We start from the raw sequence: 20,437 nt of genomic DNA, 5'->3' as shown, positions 1-20,437 counted from the left end.
TTAAGAATACTTTATCCAACCTTCCCACCTATTTTTTATCTCTATTTTCTTTGCCTGCAGAGGTAGCTAATAGGATTGAGAAGTTATTTCGGACTTTTTTGTGGGGTGGAGTGGGGGAGGAAACAAAATTATATCTTGTTAATTGGAATAAAGTTTACTCTTCAATCTCTTATGGAGGCTTGGAGGTGCGCAACTTGAGGACATTCAGTAAAACCCTATTGGGGAAATAGTTATGGAGATACCACTTGGAAGGGGATTCGCTTTGGAAGGAGGTTGTTGATCTTAGACACATGAGTGCTTGGGGGGGTTGGTGTTCTAATGAAGTGAGGGCGGGTATGGCATGGGCTTATGGAAATTTATTAGGAGGGGTTGGAAGAGTTTTGAGACACATATCCGTTTTGTGGCTGGTGAGGGCTCTAGAATCAGATTTTGGCACGACGTTTGGTGTGGAGATCACGCTCTCGACAGGGCCTTTCCAACTCTCTATCGCATTGTTGTTAATAGGGATGCTTCTGTGTCAGATATGGTGGAATTTTTTTTTTTTTTTTTATAAGTGGATCTGGTGGAATTTTCCCATGGTTCTCACCAATGCGATGTTCTATTTATAATCGGGATATTCATGATTGGGAAATGGACACTGTTTCAGAATTTTTCAGTTTGATATATTCCAAGGGAGGTCTAACAGCACAGGGGTATAGGATGCAGTGGAGGCCAAACGGGAGCAAGAGGTTTACAGTGAGATCGTATTACTAATTATTGGCATCATATGGTAATGTTCCTTTCCTATGGAAGAGTATTTGGAGGTCTCACGTGCCTTCTAAAGTAGCTTTTTTCGTATGGACTGCTTCTCTTGGGAATATTTTGACCACAAACAATTTGAGGAAGCGGGGTCTCATTTTGATGGATTGGTACTATTTGTGCAAGAAGCATGGAGAATCAGTGGATCACTTATTACTGCGTTGTGAGGTGACGAGTGTTGTGGGATGAGATCTTTAGAAGAGTTAGTGTGGTTTGGATAATGCCTTTGAGGGTGGTGGATTTAATAGCTTGTTGGAAGGAGATTCAAGGTTGTCCCCAAGTGGCGGCAGTTTGGAGGATGATTAATTTGTGCATTATATGGTGTATTTGGATGGAAAGGAATGTTCGGTGCTTTGAAGATAGGGAGCATACAATGGAGGAACTTCAGAATTTTTTTGTACACACTTTATTGCTTTGGTTCTCAGCCATTGTGCTTAATGGAAATAGTGTTCATGATTTTCTGTTCTTAATTTCTGGATCCTAGAATGTATTTAGATGTTCTTTTGTATACTTCATGTGTACACAGGCTTCGCCTACTTCATTGGTATCAATAAAATTTACATCTTACTTATAAAAAAAAAATAGTTCACTTGCCAAACGGACCCTAAGATTCATATATCACACCCATAATCAATAACTCAACATGAATAAATCATATATGCCATAAAGTTTTCAAAGAGCATGTTTTGTTTAGGTATAACTCTTCCTGTGGAACTTCTCACCTTTTTTGAGTGTTGATGAAATTTTACTTTATGTATCAAAAAAATTCCAAATAACATTTATTCTTTTTTTTTTTTCAATCCAAATTACAATCTGCTTGAAGGCATAATGCCAGATCTAATATATTATGAGCCATGGCTGCTGCCTGGCAAGCATGTGTAGTTTATTCTACTCCTAGGAAGATCAAACATGAAATAAGCAATTACCTCATTTTCAGGATGTAGATGTGATTGAAATACTATTAATATAGTCTGAAGGGTCTTGAGCTGAACAGTCTCATCTGTCATTTCAGCATGCTGCGTGAAGAAGAAAAAGTATGTAAGATTTCAGCCACAGAACTAATTGCTCAACATTGCAGGAGTGGCATGTGGAAATTATACATATAATGTAACATATAAATATTGAAACAGAAAATAAGAAAAATCCCATTGAGACACACAACATGATTGTAGACAATTCATTTTTTATAATTAGTCAAAAGGTTTGATTTACTTATAAAAAAAAATTCAAAAGGTTTTATTTAAAGCAAAAGGTGTAGCCCAAATATACAGGGCATATAAAAGAGAAACACTTACTTAAAAATAGAAAAAATATATTTTTTTTTTATGTCGGGGAACCTCTCTAAGACAGGGCCCTTCGGACCCACCCCTGCAAAGTAAACCCCGGTCCCGTGCACCGCACCCTCAGAAGTTTCCCTACACGGAACTGGTTAAATCGCTAACTTTTCACTAGGGGGTGTGGCCCCAAAGAATTGTTTGCACCCATGAAGTGTTGAACCTTGGACCTTGAAGGGAGTGATACCCCAAAACCAAGGTCTTCACCACTTGGGCCAACCCCTTGGGGTTCAAAAGAATATATATAAAAAATAATAATAATAATATATATAATATTTATAAGAAACCATGAAAACTCAACCCATTGAAATCTATAGCAGCTGCCCAAAGGAAAAATATTGACAAAGAAAATTTTAAGTTCTTCCTTTGTCCACTCATGATCTTCAAAATTCTGATCGTTTATTTCCCCTCCAAATACATCACACTAGACAGATAAGAACTATCTTCGACACCGCTGCAGTTTGTGGGCTGCCATATAAGTCCTATTGAGAAAGAGGTCTACTATTCTCCTGGGACTAATCCAAATCAACCCAACTCTACTGAAAAGTTGTTCCACAAGGCAGTGGCAGATTCATAATGGAGTAAAAGGCGGTCTACAGATTCCCCGCTCTTTCTACACAGACAGCACCAATCTATAACAGTGATATGACGTTTCTTCAGGTCATCCATAGTAAAGATCTTTCCTACAGAGGTTGTTCAAGTGAGAAAAGAAAATTCCCTTAGAGGCATCTTAGTCCACCAAATACTCCTTCAAATACGCCCAAAGGTAAATCTCTCGAAGTCTGAAATGGTTCCTGTAGGTGGTGTGAACAATATTCAAGGCTTGGCAAATATCGGGTTGTAAGGTTGCTTCACAGCCCTTGAAATACCTCGGTCTTCCATTGGGGGCTGCTTTCAAGACAAAATCTATTTGGGATGGGTGTTAGAAAAAATTGAAAGAAGACTGGCTGGGTGGAAACGGATATATTTGTCCAAGGGTGGTAGATTAACTCTCATCAAGAGCACTCTATCTAACCTCCCTACTTATTTTCTATCCTTATTTCCGCTACTTGCAAGTGTGGCCTCTCATATTGAGAAAAAATTTCGTAACTTTCTTTAGGGAGGCATTGGGGAGGAAACTAGGGTCTCATTTGTTTTCAGAGATGAAATGAAATGAATTGAGATTAAAGGGTTAATAAGTTGAATAAAATATTGTTATAATATATTTTTTAATATTATTTTTTTTTTGAAATTTGAAAAAGTTAAATTGCTTATTTTATTTTGTGTGGGAATTTAGGAAAGTTGTAATGATGAGATAGGATTAGATGAGAGGTTTACAAAGTTTTGGGTTTTGTTCCTGAAAGCAAACGAGGCCTAAGTTCCATCATGCTGGTTGGGATAAAGTTTGCTCGCCAATACCATGTGATGGGTTGGGGGTGCATGATATAAGGGTTTTCAACAAAGCACTTTTGGGGAAATGGTTGTGGAGATATCATAGAGAAGGAGGGGGCTTCAGGAGAGAAGTCATAGATTCTTAAGTATGGGAGTATTCAGGGGGCTGGTGTTCTAATGAAGTTAGGGGGACACATGGCATGGGATTGTGGAAAAGGGTTGTGCTGCGCATCAGCCGGAAGCCGCAGCACACCCTTCATAAAAATTTTTTTTTTTTTTTCACCCCAGCACGTTAGGTGTGCTGGGGCTTCTTCACACACAGAAGAAGATTTATTCTGTGGAAAAACATAATAGCTGAATGGGGAAGATTCTCACAGTTTTTCAGATTTGCAATTGGAAGAGGTAATAGTGTTTATTTTTGGCATGATGTCTGGTGTGGTGAAAGGGCTCTAAAGCACGTGTTTCCTATGCTCTACCAAATTTCTTGTGACAAAGAGGCTGTTTTGGCTTATTTATCAGTACTATTTAATGGTGTTGTCCATTGCAATGTGAATTTTTCGAGAGAGGCTCAAGATTGGGAGTTGGATATGTTTAATAATTTCTTTGACTCGTTATATGCAATGTCGATTGGCAATGAGATGAAGGATAGGATGATGTAGAATCTAAGTGGAAATCAAAATTCTCGGTGCGCTCCTTCTATAAGGTTTCCCTGCACGGCTATCTAGAAGTCAAGGTACCTCCTAAGATTGCTTTCTTTGTATGGACTGCATCTCTTGGACGAATTCTCACCTTGGATAATTTGAGAAAACATGGTCTCATCATTTCAATTGGTGCTTTATGTGCAAGAGAGTTGGGGAATCAGTAGATCATCTTTTGTTACATTATGAGGTGGCCCGGTGTTTATGGAATGAGATGTTTAATCGGAGCGGGGTGGCATGGGTTACGCCTGGAAGAGATAGGGATATTCTAAGCTGCTGGACAGGAAATAGGGGAAATGCCCACATCGTTGCAGTGTGGAGAATGATCCCTCATTGCATTATGTGGTGCTTGTGGCTGGAGAGAAACAAGAGGTGCTTTGAAGACATGGAGCGTTCTTTGGATGAGCTGAAGCGATTTTTTTACAATACTTTACTCTCTTGGGCTTCGGCCATTACTTGTAATATGGACAATCTTCATGATTTGCTTGTATCTCTCACTAGAGCTTAGATGTAATTAGGCATGTTCGCCGTATACTACCGGTGACTTGGGCAATGCCTCTTATATCAATTAAACTTTATTTTTACTTGAAAAAATACTGCTTCAAAGGAACAAGCTGCTATTCTGCGGCATAAGGACCTAATAAAAAGATCAAACAATGAAGATCTACCACTAAAGCCTCTTGCAGATGCACTATGCTATACACCGTTAGGAAGACTTTCTTCAGGGCCTTGTCTCCACATCATGAATCATACCATAATCTAATCCTAGAAAAACATTACCCACCTCAAGTCTAGTATTACTAAAGGAAACCCTCATCCTCATGATATTTTTCTGTAGGGAATTCATATTAAGCTATCATTCCTTACTTGATGCTCTCTAACAATAGAATATGCTTTCTTTTTATTTTTTACTTTTGTCTTTTTCTATTTTATGAATCATGAAGATAAACTTTCAAGCACCAAACTCATTAACTAATTGCAAAAAACTCTACATACTTGTTCGGCACCATTAATACAACTAAAACGGAATATTGTGTTTTTTTTTTTTTTTTGTTCTAAGATATAGGTTGGTGAGGAATCTCCCCACTTCAGGCCATAGGTTGGCGATAGCTATCTAAATTTGTCCTTGAGATGATTATGAATTGCAGCTTCAATATGAAAGAACATCAAGATCTATATGCAGCAAACTAATTACATAACCTTTTGAGTAGTTTGAGAAACAAGTTGCTGCTTACATCACCTTTACATTACTTTATCATTTTACATCAATCAATATTGCAAATAACGACAAATTGTAAGTTTATAAAGCATCACTTTATTATCTCTGGATGCCAAGTTTCTGACAAATTTTCTGGCTTTGATCTATAATAATATAAACTAATTTTGGGATAGAAGTATGCAATCGTATAGGCCATCCCGCAAGACAAAATGGCAGAGAATATGCTAGATCCTGTTTTTCTCAAAGCAGAAGTTACTTACATTTTTAAGTGTTGAAAGTATCTCTTTGAGAGCTGATGGAGCAACAGCGTCATGGGTTATGAGCTTTTGCAGACATGAAAGACCAATTACACTCAGCTTCACGGTTCTGACCTCACAAGCCATTAAAAAGATTCGTAGAATGTCTTCATTATGCACTATTTCACTGGGACTTGATAATGAACGAAGCTGAAAAGAATAAAGGAGATAGCTTTCAAAGTCAGCCCCAGACAACATTCGACTGAATAACAATGAACCGGGACATCTTTTATTTCATTGCTTCCACAGCATTGCATAACGAGTTACAAACTATAAATGTTTAAAATTCTTCTAAGTATATAAACATTTAACGTACAAAAGTAAGAAGGAAACATGGAATCACCATAAAAATAAAAATAAAAACATTTAAGTTTTCAAGATCAAATATTGAAATTTTTATATTAAAGTTACTTATCGAAAAAAGGAATTGGTATTGTATATCTACAAGAAGTATGAATTTAGGATAGATATTATTATCTTTTTTTTAGTTGGCATTGCAAACCGTAAAGGAAGATAAGGGATCATTTGTTCTCAAGAAAAATAATGGAAAAAGGAGTAAAAAAATGGCAAAGAAATAGATAAACCACCTTTCTTTTTCTTCTAGTGTATTAAACATGTTTGAGGTATCTTCATTTGAATTCAATTCGTAGCCAAGCTAAACTGGTATTTTTTCTCTTCATAAATAGGACAGAGGATGAATTCTTGGGTTCAGAAGGCATGTGCATAACTTACCGATAAAAAATTAATATTCTCTAGACAAGAACTTCAATCATTGATTCATTTCCATCAACAAGCTAACAATTAAAAAGGACGAAGAATAAATTCTTGCTTAAACAGCACAAACTCATTTCATCGCATTGTGCTTCTTTTATTTTTCCTTCAGTTTCTCAGCAACCAAATTTAGCACTAACTAGTTCAAAAATCAAAAGGCCAAATTCAAAATCTCAACACAACAAGAAAAGCAGCTACAATTTCCTATCCATGATACAAATATCAAGAATCAGTACTCAATGGATCTAGCTTTCATGACTTTCTTGTATCATTTTCTAGCTCCCAACTCGTAACTAGGTGGTCTCTTCCATATAATATTTGTGTACTTGGGCAATGCCAACTTACTTGATTCAATAAATTTTTATTTTACTTATAAAAAATATATATATATATATATATACACATATCAAGAACCAAAGTCTTGCTTCTCCTCTCCTCGCACATTTTTTCTTGATTTCATAGTCACAAAAACGCCACTGTAGAACCCTGTATCTCCCAGAAATCAAAACTTCAAGATCACCTCCCAATGTATACGTCCCCCATCTCAAAATTCCAATGTCGTTTTCTAAGACTCTAATTCCAACAACATCAGTTTTTTTTATAGATAAAACATCTATTCACTAATACAAAAAAATAAGCATAGTCTAAGTACACAGGACTTGTACAAAAGAATTCCAACAACTCCAATATTTCAATCCGATTACTAAAAATCCAAATAAAAAGAATTTTCAGCAACTTGCATACGTCCGGATACAAATGCCAATATACAAAAACGCATTAAAGCATAACAATACATGCAAGAATAGATATAAGAATGAATGAATGACTGTGAAGAGAGCTGCGACCTTCAAGATGGCATGCTCCGCGCCGTCTTTGACAGCGGGGTAGCGACGGCGAGCTTCAGCGGAGAGAGCACGGAGATCTGATTCCAAGGCCGCCATGAAAGCCATCTCTGAAGCTCTCCGGTATTATGTAAGTTAGTCGAATGACTGAATTCTAGGGTTAGGGATTAGTAGGTCGGTATGAGAAAAGGCATCGGATCATCCAGATCGGAGAGAGAGAGGTGCACCAAGATCTTGAGCGAGAATGAGATCCGTTGTGAGAGAGTCACTGAGAATGTTTGACACGTGCGGTTCACACGAGTGGGGTGGTGATAGAGGATGGAGTCGTTGGGCCTGGTAATTAGGTATATGTTTGGACCGTTCGGCTCGTTGAGCTCAAGAAATTGAACAAACTCACTTCAGTTAAAAATTAGCATCTTTTTCTCTTAATTTACCTCATAATTTATCAACATATTCTAATTTATTATTTACCTCCCAAATTATCATTTTTTTAATTATTTATATCCTCATTTATATTTGAGTTTTGCTAGATATAAACCGGTGTGCTAACACAATTGGTACCTATTACAACTTTAAAAAAATTAAAGCATTAGTCATTTTTTAATATAATCGATGATCTGCAATGTGATAAGTGTAACTTACAAATATATTTTTTCTTTAGAATTATCCATTAAAATCAATTTAAAAAGATAGCATAATCTTGAAGATTAATAAGATCATGTTTGGATGAAAGATGGTCTTTGACTGAAAAAATACATTTGATTAAGATGAAATTACCTAAGAACCAAACAAGGCTTTTAACTGGTTAGAAAGTGGTAATTTAATATGTAAATTGCAATTTAGTGTTAATTTTATGCTCATACTTATTAAATAAATTACTTGAATACAATTAAAAAAATATTTATACAGAATTTTATCTAAAATAATTTTTTTTTTTTAGTAACTATACAAAAATAACATACTAACGAATTAGGCTGAATCGAAGAATGAATGCATCATAACAGACCCAATAAACCTTTGGCAATTTCCATCCCATTTGAACTTTTCCATGTTGAAGGCTGAGTATCAAACAACCACTCAAACATCAAACTCGCTCTTTATTAGTTATACTTAAAGGTTCTGCAAATGCTGCAAACAAACTACATCTCTCATTATTTATGGCATCCAGAGGATGCAAAGGACATGGGCAGTTTGTGATATTCATGAACACCTCAGTCAAAAGTCATATTTTCTGCCTTCTGCCTAATGGAATCAAAGAGCACAGAAGACAGATAACGCTCTCCACAGCTGGGAAAAACCACCTGCATTGTAAACAAAATGGATTAATGGGATTGGAATCAGCACGTGCAGACAAGTAAAATTCTAAGCCTTTAGTGAACTCAACATAACATTTATCTAGACATGGCACTGGCAAACAGATGACATACAGCTTTTTCTAGAGTCCACGCTCATGCTGGACCTTACTCCATGCACATTCAATCAGAATTAAGTGCACCACACCATGGGCAGGAAATAAGTACAAAACCAAGTTGGCTAAAGAAGTCTGACTATTTATGCTACTCCTAGGAACACCACTGAAGTATATTATTAGGAGTCAGTCGGCCAAATTCTTCTGAATTTGGTTAGAGATTATTCTGGTTATATTTCATATTGGACTTGAAGCTTTGGAATCCGGAGTTTTTTCTTGTATTTCATGTTAAAAAGGTTTTCTTTTTCTATATTTCTTTTGCAGAACAGAGTATAAAGATGTATAGATACAAAGATGAAGCTATTCTAGGATATACAACGTCTAAGGCTAGAATCGTGATTGACCCTTGAAGAGAGGGATTTTACAATAAAAGGATTCCTATAATTTCTCTGTTTTTTTTCCCTGTTTGACAGTTCACGCCAACACTCCCCCTCAAGTTGGTGCATAGATGTCTCTAATGCCCAACTTGTTGAGTGAGTTGTAGAAATTTCTGTTGGATACTGTCTTCGTGAGTACATCTACTAACTGGTCTTCTGACTTGACAAAAGGGAACCGAATAATTTTTTCTTTAAGGTTCTGTTTGATGAAGTGCCGATCAACCTCAACATACTTAGTACGATCATATTGGACATGGTTATGAGAAATGTCAATGGCTGCCTTATTGTCACAAAACAGGTTCATTTCGGAGCTGGGTGTGAAACCGATCTTTGTTAGCAGCCTTCTAAGCCAAAGAAGTTTGCAAAGACCCTTAGCCATTCCTCATAATTCTGCTTCAACACTGGATAATGCCACTACTTTTTGCTTCTTGCTTCTCCATGTAACAAGATTGCCTCCTACAAAAGTGAAGTAGCCCGAAGTGGACTTCCTATCTGAAATATTTCATGCCCAGTCTACGTCTGTGTAGCCATCAACGTCCAAATGATTATTCTTGGAGAACATAAGCCCCTTTTCCAGGAAAGGACTTTAAGTACCGAAGAATCCTAGTCACTGCATTCATATGATCTTCACTAGGACAGTGCATAAATTGGCTCACTACACTTACAGCATAAGCAATATCCGGTCGAGTGTGAGATAAATAAATGAGCTTGCCAACTATCCTTTGGTACCTCTATTTATCAGTTGGTGCCTGATCTGTATATTCCCCAAGTGGATGATTCTGAACAATTAGAGTATCGGCTGGTTTACACTCCAGCAGTCCCACTTTAGACAGCAAGTCTAACACATTTTCTTTGAGATAAAAATATGCCTTGTCTTGATCTAGATACTTCAATTCCCAGAAAATATTTTAAGTCCTCCTAGGTTCTTCATTTCAAATCCAGCCAACAGTTGTTCTTGGAGTCTAGAGATTTCTTCCGTGTCATCACCTGTAATGATCATGTCATCTACATAAACTATTAAAACTGTCACTTTTCCAGTTCGGTGTTTTAGGAAGAGGGTATGATCCGAGTTACTCTGTTTGAAGCCATATTTTTTCATAGCCGAACTAAATCGACCAAACCATGCACAGGGTGATTGTTTCAATCCGTACAAAGCTCTTTGTAGCTTGCATACAATTTTGTCTCTGAGGATGCCGTGTATCATGGTAGAATATCCATGTAAACTTCCTCTTCGAGATCAACATGGAGGAATGCGTTATTTACATCAAACTGGTGTAATAGCCAATCTAAATTTGCTGCAAGAGATAACAAAACTCTAACAGTGTTCAGTTTGACTACTGGTAAGAAAGTTTCTTGGTAATCTATACCATATGTCTGCGTCTACCCCTTTGCCACAAGCCTCACCTTGTATCGATCAATGGATCCATCAGCATTATATTTAATGGAGAAGACCCATTTGCACCCCACTGCCTTCTTTCCTTCAAGTAGTGAAACTAACGTCCAAGTCTTGTTTTTCTGCATAGCCTCAAGTTCTTCCTTTATCACTTGGGTCCGTCTTGGATCAAGTCAAGCTTCTTCAACACTACTAGGAATATGGCATGAGGATAGCTGATGTACAAATACCTTGAGGGGTTCAAACAGCCTTTGAGTAGACACATAGTTGGCAATAAGATACTTGGATCTTCTATCTTCCACTTCAGGAGAGTATCGATTTGGTGGTTTGCCACGATTGTGTCTGAAAGGTCATGTATAATGTGCAGAAATATCCGAAGCATTAGTATGTGAAGATGGTGTAGGGGAGCTTACCTCAGGGATATTCTCAGGAGAAGGGCCTTCGGGTACTAAGAATTGGGGGGGAGATTCACTTGCAGGGACTTCATTACATTCCACATTTTCAGATTCCAAAGATATAGGTTCAGCTTTTGGAGACATATCAACCACTGGGGAACTTTCAACATTCAACCCTATCATTTTGATTCCATCATTGGACTGTTCTGAGTTATCTTCAAATCCTGACCATTCAGTACCCAACCAATTCAGCTCTTCATCTTGGAGCTCCCCCTGAAGAGATGATTTGGATGCTGGGGATGAAAAGAACGTGTCGGACTATAGAAAAGTAACATCCATAGTGATGTAGGTACGTTTGGTGATGGGGTCGTAGCACCGATACCCTTTTTTATGTAAAGCATACCCCAAAAAAAGACATCGGACCACGCATGGATCCAACTTAGTGCGTTGGTTCTTATGAAGATGAACAAAGGCAACACATCCAAAAATACGGGGAGGGATCATCAAAACAGTGGGCAAGGAGACATGGTTAGAGAGAACCTGTAAGGGAGTCTTAAAGTTTAAGACTTTCGAAGGTATTCGGTTCAATAAATGTACTGCCGTGGCGATAGCATCGTCCCAATGGCGACGATCAATAAAGCCCGTACTGTTTCTAAGATGTGCCGATTCTTCCTTTCGGCGATGCCGTTTTGTTGTTGGGTCTGGGAACACAAGATTTCGTGAAGGAGACCATGACTTTGGAAGTACACCTGAAATTTTTGGTTGACATATTCACCTCCATTGTCAATATGGAGGGTCTTAATCTTGGCTGAAAATTGTGTTTGAACCATTACATGAAAAGATTGGAAAACTCCAAAAACATCCTCTTTACGCTTAAGCAAATACAGCCATGTCATTCGAGTGTAATCATCGACAAAAATTATAAACCACCGAAGGCCGGATGGAGTAGTTACTGGGGAGGCTCCCCATACATCAGAGTGTATTAGAGCAAAAGGAATATCACTTTTATTTAGGCTCACTGGACAAGAAACTCTATGGCTTTTGGCTACAATGCACGTATCACATTTAAAATCCAAGTGTCGTAACGTAGAGAAAAGATCCAGAAATAAATGTTTCAAGTAACCAAAAGAAGGATGCCCCAAGCGACGGTGTAGGAGCCAAATCTGTCTTTCCTTGTCATTAGTTGTGTGGTGCATGTGGTTGACTTTTCCTGGACTGAAGTCATCCATGTAGTATAACCCCTTTTAGTACCACGCTCAATGATCTCCTTGGTATGAATATCCTGAAGAATACAAAACGTAGGATACATTAATACCACACAATTGAGGTCTGCTGTAACTTGGCTTAAAGATATCAATTTATTTGACAAAGATGGAACAAGTAAAGTATGGGATAAAGAAAGAGAGGAGGATAAGGCCACTGTTCCAACCCCTGTAACTAGATATGTGACCCCATTAGCATTTGCAATGCGAGTCCTTCTTGGCTGGGTGATATGTGAGAAATCATTGGAATCAAAAGTCATGTGGTCTGTAACCCTAGAGTCAATAATCCACACACCATCATCCTGGTAATTAGAGGTCATAAATACTTGGCCTTGGTTACCTTGATCATTGAGAGGTGTGGAAGTATTTGGTGATTCGATTTGGGAGCTAAGAGATAACTGAGGTTCAGCATTGACCACAGCTGCTCTACCCGTGCCTTCATCAGTACCAACACCCTCACATTTTATCCGTGCCTGAAACTCATTCCACCAGTCTGGATACCCATGTAACTTGAATCAAGTTTCACGGGTATGTTTGGTGTTGCCACAGTGAGTACATTTCCCTCCATCAGATTGAGCCTTAGACTTAAAAGGTGGGTTTGACTTTCCATTGCATAGAGAAAGTGACCCCACCTTGAATGGTCCCTGCGATTGACCTGTTATGAATCCTTTAGATGCCATAACAGCGCCCGGAGCCATATCTACACTGGATGTCATTACAGTTTGCCGAATGTCTTCTCGCCGGAAGTGAGCGTAGGCCTGCTCAACTGTCGAAAATGGTTTTAACTGAAGTACATCACTCCGAATCTTATCCAGCCAGTCGTCCAACCCATCAAGGAAGACATAGTCTCTATCTTCCTATAAAATTGAATTATATTTCTGAATATCAATTGCACATCTTATTGGATTAGGACAACGGAAATCAATCTCTCGCCACAAGCCTTGAAGATCATTGTAATACTTTTCAATGATCCACCAGTTTGTCTCATGCGAGTTACACGACGTCAGAGGTCATACACTTGGGATGTATCAGTCCCATCAAAATAAGTTGTAGCAATAGAGTCTCATACATGTTTGGTAGTTGGGAAACGAATGAAATTACCGATTAAGGAAGGGTCCATCGAGTTGATCAGCCATCCTTTGACGATGGCGTTTTCAGTTCGCCATCTCCCAAAAGATGGATCTGTTTCTGGGGGTTGGGGAAAATCACCAGTAATATATCCCAATTTTTCTTTGCCAGAGATATACATCTCAACAACCTGGGACCATAAGGCATAGTTGGAGCCATCCAACTTAATGCCGATAGGAACATTCAAAGAATCTGATGGGTGGGATAAGGTCTATGCTTTGGTCAAGGCTTCCGTCATTTTGGTCGTCCAATCATCAAGAATGGACTCTTCCTGAGGGCTACGGTGTTGCATTAGTTCATTAGAATCTACCATGGATTCCGAGTAGTCAGGGGTGTTTCTGGTCAGTGGGTGGGTGGAGCAAAGATCCTAGGATCCTGCTCTGATACCATGTTAAAAAGGTTTTCTTTTTCTATCTTTCTTTTGCAGAACAGAGTACAAAGATATATAGATACAAAGATAAAGCTATTCTAGGATATACAATGTCTAAGGCTAGAATCGTGGTTGACCCTTGAAGAGAGGGATTTTACAATAAAAAGATTCCTATAATTTCTCTGTTTTTGTTCCCTGTTTGACAACTCATGCCAACATTTCATTCAGATATTCATGAAAAAAATGGAACTTCATTCCATGAAGAAACAACTTTGAGCTAGAGATCCATTTAGCAGTCAATCCAGCACACAAGGCCATATAAACATGACCCACTGAACCATTCATCAGAACTCATCACATTATCATAATGCATCAGTTATATGCCATACTGGCTGCACTTAGCTCAAGGATGTAATGAGAGAATTTATGAATCTTAAATGTTCAATCCATATGGAGTCCAAGTCATGTCGGAAAGATCTTCGGAGGGGTGCTGATATGAAGTCTGAATTAAATCAGCCTCGGCACACTATCATAATACAGACAAAATAGAGCAGTAGAGGTTCTATAGCTATTTGGAATAGGCAATTAGACTTACAACAAAGAGTTTTCCTGCATTTTCTGGCCTCCTTGCCAACTTTATTGCAGCAGCCGCGGCAGCACCAGATGAAATCCCCACCTGCAGAAAACATGCCCCCCACATTAAGCACAGAAGTGGAGTATTATAAGAATCTGCACCAAATGACATCACATAAAATAGGAGTTTCTAACTGTGAGGGCCTGCGTTTCATAGCCTCTGACGAGACCATACAAAGTTTCTTTATCGTTGGATCAACAATGCAATCCTAACAATAGGAGTTTTCTTCTTTTTCTTATTTTTGATTAATTACTAAGATCTTTCAGCCTACTGCAAAATCTTACATTCCCAAATCTAGATATAATTGAACTTCAGCAAAGCATATCCATTTTTGCCAATTAAAATTGCTAAGCTTTCCATGTGATCTGTTTAAAATGAATGAATATTCACATCAATGGATAAATGCAACAAAACTAAGTGCTTCATATGTTCTTTAAAAAGTCAAAAGCTCCAACAATATAAAGGCTATGATCCCCAATTTCAATGGGTTGGATATTTTGAAAATTGAAACAATCAAAACAATTTCAAATTTCAATTAATTAAACTTTATTATTGTGGACTGTCACTGGATGCAATCATAAGAATACAGTCGTATCAAGTGCTAAATCCGATTCCATTGACTATTATGCTCAATTTTGTTCAGCATGCAAATATTATGGTCAGTAGCCTGGGTATGGGCCTTCCTGATCGCCTATTGACACCATCCAGGAGAGTATTAATGAAAACATTTAACTTACTAGCAAACCTTCTTTCAAGGCAAGTAGCTTGGCAGTTTCGATCGCTTCCTCACTTGATACCTGAAAAAAGTTACCAAAAACATCATGAGCCATGGAAAGGAAATCCCTGCCTGAATTTCTAGCTAAAAGAGATAAGAAATATTGCACACAAACAGTACTACGCACTTCTCACTATGCTCCAACAAGATTCACAAAGAAAATACTGCACCTGAAAATATTATTAAAAAAGGTCTGCATTCATGAAAAAGTACACAGCACATATCATCAGTAACTATCACAAGGATTTGCAACTTTTGTCCACGCCTAGCATGGAATTTTGTCCAAGAAAATAAAACATCCTATTGTCTTCAAGATTCAGATAAAAATACACTCAAATGCAATTATGTTCATGAATACCAAAAATGCAAATAATGAATTTGGCGGTGAGAAAACAACAATAACTATAACAACAATAGCAAAGATAAACAAGGCCTCACAAAGACTTTTCTGAACCTGAACCGATCATGTTTGGATGTTTATTAAGATTTAAAATGTACCAGAAACTAGCAAGAAAGAACCAGATCTTTAGAAAGAACTGTGATCTTTATTACATAAAGAAATAAGAACAATGCATGCCCCTAAAACCGACTCAAATCTAGATGATATCCCTTGGACTAAGTACAAACTGAAATGCACTTCCCTAACATATAATGTTAAAACAAATCCAATTTTAAAACAAACAAGTGCATAATAGACAATTAAACCAAACTGAAATGAACATTTGCATATCCCCTTATTATGATGCAGTCTGGCCATACTTATGCTGGATTTTTCACTCAAGAAGTGACAAGTATAACCATATCACAAGCAAATTAATTCACAGGAGAATCGAAGTGGAGGCCAATAAAATAATTTCCAGACTCACTTGAATAACTTCATCAAGCAGGTTGACGTCCAGAACGATAGGCATAATACCAACACCAATTCCTTGGATCAGATGCTTGCCTATAAGGTGTGCATGCATGTAATATATATAGTAGAGAACTTACTTTTGGAAATGAAAGAAGATGACAGCAGCCATCTATATAGAACTAAAGATAACACATAATTAGACAATTAAGGTAACATCTATGCAACCCAAATTTGGCTGCATATTTGACTGTCCAAGCATGGGCGACTTCTATCTCCATTAAAGGAAAAGAATCTCATATTAAAACTGATTTATATTGAAACATACCAGAGAAATTGTCAAATTATTTTCAAAGCACAGGTAAATTCTGACTTTACTAGGATTTGTACTTAAATGGATCTGATTTACAAAAGAATGACTTACGATTTTGTTTTCTTTTGATAAGCAAAACAAGGTTTGTTAATTAGCAAAATGGCACTATCAAAGTATACATCAGAAATACCCAAGTAGAACAAACTTTACTGACCAGGCTTTCCTCCATTCAAGACTGCGCTTTCAACTGGTTCTACCCCATAAACCTATCACATAAACAAAAGAAACATATCAGAAGTCACACCAAATAGGGACATGAGCTATCTCTCTTCCCCTCACATACACATACACAAGAGAACCTTGATCTCGGTGTTTTTCTCCTTGAGGAAACTGCCTGCACCAGCTACCGTACCCCCAGTCCCTATCCCTGCAACCAGGGCATCAACTGTCCCTCCCGAATCCCTCCATATCTCCGGGCCAGTGGTTTCATAATGGATCTAAAAAAGATTGACAAAACCATCGATGAAGGGTTTCAACAAGCTATCCACATGACAAGATATCTAACAAAAAAGTTACCTTTGGGTTAGCAGGATTTTCAAATTGATGAAGCAGATAACTATTGGGTATTTTACTGAGTAGCTCATTGGCCTTCTCAAAAACCCCATAAAAACCCTTGTCAGGATCTGTAAGGTACAACTCTGCCCCAAAAGCTAGGGGCACAATTCTTCTCTCAAGACTCATTGAAGCCGGCATGGCAAGTATAAGTTTGTAACCCATGACTGCAGCGATGAATGCCAACCCAATGCCAGTGTTACCACCAGTAGCCTCAATGAGGACAGTCTTTTGCCGTCATCCAAATATATCAACAATCATAGTATGTTAATCCCACCGTTGCATTATAAGGGCAACATATGTAGCAAAATGACTATATCCTCATACAGTCAAATATGTTTTGGTTAAAGAAAAATGAAAGAGAGGAAAAAGAAATTTACTCCAGTATGAGCATCACCAAACTATCAAACACATCCCAGAAAAATACTCATGGTCTAACTTATTGAGTCATAATAGAGGGTTAACGTAAGCACAAGTGTAATCAGATTGTATATGGGATAATTAGTGGAACTTGCAAGGCAGGAAAAAGCCACATTGCGGCCCTTGTAAAGAAATTTGAGGAGGGAGATGGGTTGGGATTCAATTTTTTTCTAGAACAAGGCGGTCACAAAGTGAAATCTGTATGACCAGTCTAAAAACACTCCAGATATGGGGGATTTTCAATACCAACCTTTCCCGGAGTAATCAGACCCTTATCCTCTGCATCTTTAATCATGCTATAAGCAATCCTTCATGCCAAAATATACAAATGAGTTAGTATCAACTAGATATTCTAGAATGAATCCTTTAGTTGCTAGATCACTCTAGTATTATGCAAAAGACAATCAATACAAAAAAATAACATGATATGCCTGTCTTTAACACTAGAACAGGGTTCCATCAACTCAAGTTTGGCGGCAATACGAGCAACACAGCCATCTACAATATGGTTGAGATATACCATTGGGGTATTTCCAATCAACTGCACAAGAGAAATAATAACATTAGCAAGATTGAATGTGAGAAGAAGCGAAGAGAAAGAAAAAATAGTTCTATGACAAGGTAATACTTCAGTAACATCCTTTTTTATTACACACTTGTCCTCCATGTTGTCTTTTGAACGAAACTGCAAACTAATTATAGAAAAATGTAAAAGAGTCAGAAAAACTGTCAAGATACAAAGTTACGGTCTTGAAAAAATTACTGAGATGTCAAGGGCATATTTTAACAAAATCAAGCAAACTAAAATAGACAGAGCACAAAACATAATCATAGCAAAGAAATTTTAACCAACCAACAGATACTTTTCAGAAATCCCCATCTAGTCCTGGAAACAGTCCATTATGTGCAGATTCTTTACACAGATTGTTTAAAGCTCCACTCAAAGAGCACAAATTAATAACCAAAAAGGTTCACAAAACAGAAAGGAAAAAAGGAAAGAAGAGTGACATTAATAGGAAAAAAGGAAAGAAGATGACAATATTAATGTCAAAGATAATGTGGATCTTCTAATGAATAGCCTAAAACTAAAAAGCCTCAACTTTAAATAAGAATAGTAAGAAGCAGTCCACAAAACGAGGCACAAAACAGGGAAATAGCTAACACATTTTCAGTACTCAATACTTCTTCGTATAAGAAGTTCAAGTGCTGGTGCAGAAGTGTACTTAGGTAGCTCCGTTTTGTTCGGGAATGCAATAAGCTTGCTTATCAATGAGTAATGGTGCAGAACTTAGTGAGAGAATGGCCAGAACCTCAAAAGTTTAATATGACTTTCTATCACGAGCCAGTGTACACTCAGTATAAATAGAGCAGAGATGGGAGAGATAACCGACCGAGAAATGTCGAAGAACCCAATTTAATTCCAATATATAACGTCGATATTCAACAACAAACAAATAAAAACAGAGCACCTGCCGCAAAGATGTAACACTATATTAAACCAGGAAAATGCTGGAGCTCCCGCTGGGGGCTCCCGCTGAGAGCTCCCGCTTGTTTTTTTTTAATTCTTTTTTTATATAGATGTTTTTAATAATTTTAAATATTTTTAAAAAATAAAAAAATTTATAATATTATTAAATAATACTTGCTTAATCACGAAGTAAAATATAAAATATTTTTTTATAATTTTTTATTTTACTTTGTGATTAAGGAAATATTTTTTAATAACTTTTTTTTTACTTCTTGATTAAGAAAGTATTTTTAATAATGTTATAAATTTATTTTATTTTTTAAAAAATATTAAAAAAATTATATAAAAAACAACTTAAAAAAAAACATATACAATATATACTACAGCTCCCAGCGGGGGCTGTAGCATGGTCCATTAAACAATTCTAAACGGTTCCGCTACGTACAGTCGAATTCGCGCACGAATTCGCGCACCCCAACTGACACGTGACAGCTTGTTTTATTAAAAAAAATACATGAAGAAGCAGACGACGGACAGCACTCTGTTTCTCTCGTTCCACGTTGCCGATTTTTGCCGCACGAAGAAGTTTTCAGATTTTTGCCCCACGTCGCCCATTTTTTATCGGCTCTCTGTCTCTCTTGTTCCTCTCCCAAACTGATGGCTTTCTTTCACCTTCCTTCGCTTTCAAACAATGGCCAGCCGCTCTTATTTCATGGCATTGATGCCATTCTCCTTCCCCCTTCGGTTTTCCTTCAGCCATTCGTCACCACATAAATTGATGAACACAGGACCACAGAAACTTGCAGTTAATCGGTAAAGAAAGGATCCATCTTTCACGATGCAATCTGTGCAAATTTTATTACTTCGGTGATTTTTTCAGCGGGAGTAAACGGTTTGTTAATGGGATATAATGGTCAATTGTTAGAGCATCCACGTTAGCTTCTTCAAGTAACATTTCATCTTTAAATTTAAATAATTTTATTAATAGTTGGTACATATTAAATTAATCAAACACTTTTCATCCTAAATATCAGTTACAATAAATTCATATTTTTCTTCAAATATGAAAAGTATTATTTCACCTCTAAATATATTATTTATTAATATTGACTCTCTCTCTTGCGTCTCCTTTCTCTTTCTTCTTCTCTATTTCTCTCTCGCCTCTTCCTCTGTTCTCTTCATCTATTTTTTTTTTTGTCTTCTTCCTTCTCTCGCGTCTCTTCCTTCTTTCTCTTCTTCTCGTTTTTTTTCTCTTCTTCCCTGTTTCTCTTCTTCCCCATTTCTCATCTTCCCCATTTCTCTTCTCCCGCAACCATTCTCTCTCGCAACCGTTCTCTCCCGCGACGGCACTCCCCAGCACGGCACTCCGAAGCACACGGTAAGATTCGAAACCCTAACCATGATTTTACTCATTATTTTTATTGTTTGAGTTTGATTTTGTTGATGATGTTTGAGTTTGATTCGAAACCCTAGCCTTGATTCCACATTGGCTTATTGTTTGAGTTTAATTTTATTGATATTGTTTGAGTTCCCCGAACTGTCGATTGAATTGTTTGGCTCATCTCATGTTCGTTGCTCTACCTTTCTCTTTATCTGGGAGGTAGGGGTTCCGAGGCACCTCTACTAGTTAATGCTTGAGAATA

At 37.4% G+C, this 20,437-nt stretch overlaps 2 protein-coding genes across 14 annotated transcripts in view; both read right to left on the bottom strand.

Moving 5' to 3' along the window:
* The window catches only part of LOC109002563 (protein MON2 homolog), a 45,951-nt gene extending 38,336 nt beyond the window's left edge, over positions 1–7,615 (bottom strand). For 5 of the 6 annotated variants that reach the window (XM_035695525.1, XM_035695527.1, XM_035695526.1 and 2 more), the window contains exons 1-3: positions 7,333–7,615; positions 5,681–5,866; positions 1,725–1,814 (exon numbers count right to left, since the gene is read on the bottom strand). In XM_035695525.1, the coding sequence (XP_035551418.1) occupies positions 1,725–1,814; positions 5,681–5,866; positions 7,333–7,437 (381 nt within the window). In that variant the 5' untranslated portion in view covers positions 7,438–7,615. Of the gene's footprint in view, positions 1–1,724; positions 1,815–5,680; positions 5,867–7,332 lie in introns of those variants that run through there. The other variant, XM_035695530.1, reaches the window with a different exon arrangement.
* A 717-nt stretch (positions 7,616–8,332) lies between these two features.
* Positions 8,333–19,441, bottom strand: LOC109008648 (cysteine synthase-like). Of its 8 annotated transcripts, none has more exons than XM_018988830.2 (11): positions 19,240–19,441; positions 17,955–18,018; positions 17,758–17,867; positions 17,577–17,634; positions 16,871–17,134; positions 16,654–16,791; positions 16,509–16,560; positions 15,998–16,077; positions 15,094–15,153; positions 14,318–14,398; positions 8,333–8,630 (listed from the first exon to the last, which is right to left on the bottom strand). In XM_018988830.2, exons 2-11 carry the CDS (start codon positions 17,991–17,993, stop codon positions 8,541–8,543), a joined length of 972 nt encoding a protein of 323 aa, XP_018844375.1. In that variant the 5' UTR covers positions 17,994–18,018; positions 19,240–19,441; the 3' UTR covers positions 8,333–8,540. The 8 variants fall into 8 exon arrangements, with proteins under 8 accessions (XP_018844375.1, XP_018844376.1, XP_035538659.1 ...); XM_018988831.2 differs by lacking the exon at positions 19,240–19,441 and adding an exon at positions 18,718–18,778; XM_035682766.1 differs by lacking the exon at positions 19,240–19,441 and adding an exon at positions 18,491–18,711.
* Between the last annotated feature and the right edge of the window lie 996 nt (positions 19,442–20,437).

The sequence above is a fragment of the Juglans regia genome, chromosome 11 (genome assembly GCF_001411555.2).
Source record: "Juglans regia cultivar Chandler chromosome 11, Walnut 2.0, whole genome shotgun sequence".
In the NCBI taxonomy this organism is placed as follows: Eukaryota; Viridiplantae; Streptophyta; class Magnoliopsida; order Fagales; family Juglandaceae; genus Juglans; species Juglans regia.
The sequence above is the reverse complement of the archived record's forward strand: the minus strand, read 5'-3'. Positions and strand labels throughout refer to the sequence as shown.